Here is a 5,525-nt window from a genome sequence, read left to right on the forward strand (position 1 = left end):
TTTTCATTTATTAAAATTTTAAGTTTAGACAACTTAACATAAATTTTAATGTTTACATAATTTGTGTATAATATATTTAATTTTATGTGATATAAATTACATAATATATAAATAAAATATATTACAAACGTATAAAGCGTGTCAAAGCCAAACTCGACTTTTAAATGTCAAAGTCTAAACCCAATTTATATTTTAAACGAATTTAATTTTTTATCCAAACATACATTTCGAGTCTTATACGTTTATTCAAATCTTTTCATACTTCAAACAAACGATTGAGACTGTTAAGCTTGAATAAATAATTTAATTCATAAACAAATTTAGTGGCATATGAGTAATGATACGACACCGAATATGAATATCACGTAGCTATTAATCTCTAATGGTTGGATAACAATTTTGATATTTTTGAGTTGTGAATCAATAATATTAAAAAAAAACTCATATAATTAAGTAAATATCTACTTAATTTCTCTCTTTTTTTTTTAAGGCATCTAGAAGGCATGAGCAGAAAAAAGCGAATCCAGGAAGAAAGAGGAAAGGATAAGGGCCTCTTTTAATGTATGCAAAAGTCTAGAAAGTGTAACACAAACAAGTGCTTGGGGACACACACCGTCACAAGCCCCCTCCCCCACCGCCAACCAAAATACTCTTTCTTCTCATCTTACCATTAGTCCATTGAATATAGAGCCACGAATATCAAGAACTTTCACATCCCATTGGCAACTTCTATCCATTTTTAAACAGCAAAAAATCCCATCCAAATCAATTCAATTGTTCTTTATAGATTTTAATTTTAAACTCAACAAGCTAATAATCAAAGTTCTCGTAAAATTGAACTTCAATCCCATTTTTTTAATCATATTTCCAAACCAAAAGGCAAGCAAACAAACCCTGAATTTTTTTAAAAGAAAAGTAATAAACAAAGAAGCAAAACCCTGTGCTTTGGGGACTGCAAGTGCAAGCTTGGTCGCAACTCTCAAAGCTGCATAGTGAAAATTAAAAATTCCTCTATTCCCTCTGCTTATTACCACCCACTTTCCCCAAAACCCAAAAACACATGCGCTCCCATTTCCTTTACTTTCCCCCCTCATCATCACTTCCACCAACGCTATCTTCCTCCTCCTCCTTCTTCTTCTTCTCTTCTTCTTCGCTTCTCAATCAGGTTTCAACTTGTATTTGTTCTTTTTTCTAAACTTGGAGCTGGTTTTCTTGATTTGGGTAATTCAGTCGGGGTAATAGGTTGCCAAAGATGATCACTTTAACTGACTTCTACCATGTAATGACTGCAATGGTGCCACTTTACGTGGCCATGATTTTAGCTTACGGCTCAGTGAAATGGTGGAAGATCTTCTCTCCTGGTCAGTGTTCGGGGATTAATCGCTTTGTTGCTCTCTTTGCCGTCCCTCTCCTCTCTTTCCACTTCATCGCCTCTAACGACCCTTACGCTATGAACTTTCGTTTCATAGCAGCTGATACCCTCCAAAAAGTTATGGTTCTTGGAATACTGGCAGTTTGGTCCAAGGTGAGCAAAAGGGGTTGCTTGGAATGGACCATCACCCTATTTTCACTCTCTACTCTTCCCAACACTTTGGTGATGGGCATCCCTTTGCTGAAAGGAATGTACGGGGAGTTTTCAGGAAGCTTAATGGTGCAGATAGTTGTCCTTCAATGCATTATTTGGTACACTTTGATGCTTTTCATGTTTGAATATAGAGGTGCCAAAATGCTGATATCTGAGCAATTCCCCGACACTGCTGGCTCTATTGTTTCAATCCATGTAGACTCAGATATCATGTCACTCGATGGTCGGCAACCTTTAGAAACTGAAGCTGAGATCAAAGAAGATGGTAAGCTCCATGTTACTGTCAGGAAATCCAATGCCTCAAGATCAGATATTTTCTCAAGAAGGTCCCAGGGTTTATCTTCAACAACTCCACGCCCTTCCAATCTGACCAATGCTGAGATCTACTCGTTGCAATCATCAAGAAACCCAACACCAAGAGGCTCAAGCTTTAATCACACTGATTTCTACTCTATGATGGCTGGGGGACGCAACTCCAATTTCGGTGCTGCAGATGTTTACGGTTTGTCTGCCTCTCGAGGACCAACTCCCAGACCATCCAATTATGAGGACGATGGTACAGGCATGGGTAAACCAAGGTTCCATTACCACGCACAAGGTGGCGCAGGTGCAGCCCATTATCCGGCTCCTAATCCGGGTATGTTCTCTCCCAATGGGTCTAAAGCTAATACAAAGAAGCCTAACGATCAGGCTCCGCAAAAGGCTGAAGATGGTGGTAGGGATCTTCATATGTTTGTTTGGAGTTCAAGTGCTTCTCCTGTATCCGACGTCTTTGGTGGTGGTGGTGGCCATGAATATGGAGCAAACGAGCAGAAAGAGGTTAGAGTGGCCGTCTCCCCAGGGAAAGGTAGCTTTTAAGCACATTTTAATTTGTCTACTTCAGTCTGCATATATGAATTTGTTTTGTTTCCCCATTTAGATTAATGATTCGAACATGTGATGCTGCTTGTGTTTCGTTTCGGCGCAGCGGAAGGACAGAGAGAAAATAACGAGGAGTACATGGAGAGAGAGGATTTCAGCTTTGGGAACCGAGGATTGGAACGAGAAATGACCAACAACCACGAAGGTGACAAAGTGGGGGATGGCAAGCCCAAAACTATGCCTCCTGCAAGTGTCATCACAAGGCTGATACTGATCATGGTTTGGAGAAAGCTTATCAGAAATCCCAACACTTATTCAAGCTTAATAGGACTCACTTGGTCTCTAATCTCATTCAGGTACAAATACAAATACAAATCATTGTTTTTGGCATCTGGTGGCTTTTCTTATAGCTTGTTGCTTGGTTTGTTTTAGGTGGAATGTACAAATGCCTGCCATAATAGCCAAGTCCATTTCCATACTGTCAGATGCAGGGCTTGGCATGGCCATGTTCAGTCTTGGTCAGTTCATTTCACCTTTTTCTTTTTCCCCTGTACTTGCAAACAAATACAATCTCTCTCAAGGAAAATTCTCCCCTACTTTATTAGTTAGTAGAGCAGAGCAATATATTCAAAAGAATAAAAATTAAAAAATAGAGAGTAATGAATGGCTTTATCATTATTAAATGTTGTAAAAAAGCAAGCAAAACAGCGTAAGCAAAGTAAGGGAAACAGTATAGTCATGATGATAATAAATTGGCTATAGATTTCCATCTGTATAAAATCTTGAGTGTTTTGAAGAAATAAATTTGATATGATGCTGGGGGATGGTGGGGGTTATGATGAAGGATCCAAAAGAAGAAATGTTGTCAGAGACAAGCCGGTTCGAATTCGAAATATTTGTAAAGAGAGATTAGGTTTGAGTTGGAGTATGTCGGGGTAATGTGGGATGTGGGGGCAGAGGAATAGACATGGTTTTGATGGAATGGTGATGACAGGTCTGTTCATGGCATTGCAACCGAGGATCATAGCATGTGGAAATTCCGTTGCAGCTTTTGCCATGGGTGTGAGATTCCTTGCAGGTCCAGCTGTGATGGCAGCCGCTTCCATAGCTGTCGGACTCCGTGGCGTTCTCTTACACGTTGCCATTGTGCAGGTCACTTCCCTTTCTCTATCTTTTGCTTCTTTACTGTCGTTTCCTCTCCCATCTCTTTCTTCACCAACATACCCTATCTAACTTAACTATTACATAATCTCCAAAACTCACTGCCACAGCTTTTCTTTCTATTTTTATATTCTTAAATTGTGCAATCTTCAGATTCAATGAAACTGGGTACAAGTAGTCAGCAAACATTCATACAAAATCTAACATGTCTTATTTATTTTGCATGTATAACAGGCAGCTCTCCCACAAGGCATTGTCCCCTTTGTCTTTGCCAAGGAATACAACCTACACCCTGATATTCTCAGCACTGCGTGAGTCTTTACCCTCTTTCTGCTTTCTTTTTTTCTAATTTCCTAATACTTTTGCTTGTTCTCTCATGTTTTTTTTTTTTTGTTGGAAATGCAGTGTTATTTTTGGAATGCTAATAGCCTTGCCCATAACGCTTGTCTACTACATATTATTGGGATTATGAAGGGGCCATCTCTAACCTAAATATCAACATTTTAATTAATTAATTAATTAATTAAATCCAATCCATGCCATCAAATTCAAACCCCGTTTCCAAAGCAAATCCTTAATCTTCCTTGTTTTTTTTTTTTTCCTAGTAAAATTTGTAAAATCTTATTCTGTAGTCAAAATATGAGGAAAATGAAATGCTTTTTTTTCTAGTTTGTTATAACTTTTGAGTTGTCTTTCGATTCCAATAATTTATGTTAGATACGATGGATGGGCCATACAGCTATGTTTGGTGGCATCAATGTTCCCAGCTTTTGTTTTTGAAATCTTAATCACAAATTAAAGTTGATTGGGATTTAATTTTCTTTTACTGAATTGTAGTTTGGATGATATCAACTCAAATTGGCAAAATGTTTGTGCACACCTCATCATACATACGCCACCAATCGAATCCGTATACTAAGTCTAAAACATTATTTTTATATTTCCATCATTTCAAATTAAGAAAACAGTGTAAATAGATTATTAGAAATATAATTTTCATTCTAATATTTCAAATTCACAGGTTTGTTAAAATATTTTTGAAATTCCACAAATTCATGTTCTCTGAGCATTAAAGAAAATGTCAACAGCATGTGAAGATTATTTCGGTTAAAGCATATTTTATATTTACTGTTCAGGGTTTTATTTTATTTTATTTCTTAGAGTATACTTCGTTTGTATTATTGGATAGATTTTTTTGGCACAGATTAAGTAAGATTTACAGAACAGTACCACTGGACGTTTTCAAAACTGAAAGCAAGTGTCGTTTAAATTAATTGAGGTTAAACTATAACAATAATCACTTAACTTTGATAAAATAATAAAATAATCATTAAACTTTAAAAAATAACAAATCAATTATTAATGTTATAAAAAATATGACAAATTAGTTATCTATTAATATTTTTCATTACAAGCTTAACAGAACAAGTGACATGACTTATTAATTAGTTGATGTGACTTATTAATTAGTTGATGTGATTAGCTAGCTTACTACTTTGAACATGAGGAGGGTCTTAATTTTGTGGGGGAAAAGGGCCAAATGGGTTGGGCAAAAAAAAAGAAAAAAAAAAGAAGAAGAACAATGAGAAGAAGAAAAAGATGTGACTACTCTTCCTTGTTGCCTTCCCGAATGCGCCCTAACCATTTCATGACCCTACTCTTCCCTGTTATGGTACCAAAATTTATACTAGACTTCATCATTTCAATTTCATCAGCAGTAACCAAATCAAAAGTCAAATTTGAAGAATTGGGATTCTTGTTCTCTTTGTTCTGTTGCAAATCGGTCGGCAAAAAACCAAGGTCCACATTCAAGAAATTTGGTGATTTCCCTTTAGAAAATTCAACGACAGTAACAGATTCATTCACTTGTGAGTTGAGAAAATTAGGTTTCCATCTTTTATGTACTAAATTTTCCTTA

General features: G+C 36.5%; 1 protein-coding gene across 1 annotated transcript; it reads left to right on the forward strand.

The window, feature by feature from the left end:
* The first annotated feature begins 493 nt into the window (after positions 1-493).
* On the forward strand, positions 494-4,423 carry LOC108454089 (auxin efflux carrier component 1). The gene is made up of 6 exons (XM_017752406.2): positions 494-2,432; positions 2,553-2,802; positions 2,879-2,964; positions 3,441-3,598; positions 3,842-3,918; positions 4,013-4,423. Exons 1-6 carry the CDS (start codon positions 1,253-1,255, stop codon positions 4,077-4,079), a joined length of 1,818 nt encoding a protein of 605 aa, XP_017607895.1. The 5' UTR covers positions 494-1,252; the 3' UTR covers positions 4,080-4,423.
* Positions 4,424-5,525: the final 1,102 nt, after the last annotated feature.

The sequence above is a fragment of the Gossypium arboreum genome, chromosome 9, assembly GCF_025698485.1.
Source record: "Gossypium arboreum isolate Shixiya-1 chromosome 9, ASM2569848v2, whole genome shotgun sequence".
NCBI classification, from domain to species: Eukaryota; Viridiplantae; Streptophyta; class Magnoliopsida; order Malvales; family Malvaceae; genus Gossypium; species Gossypium arboreum.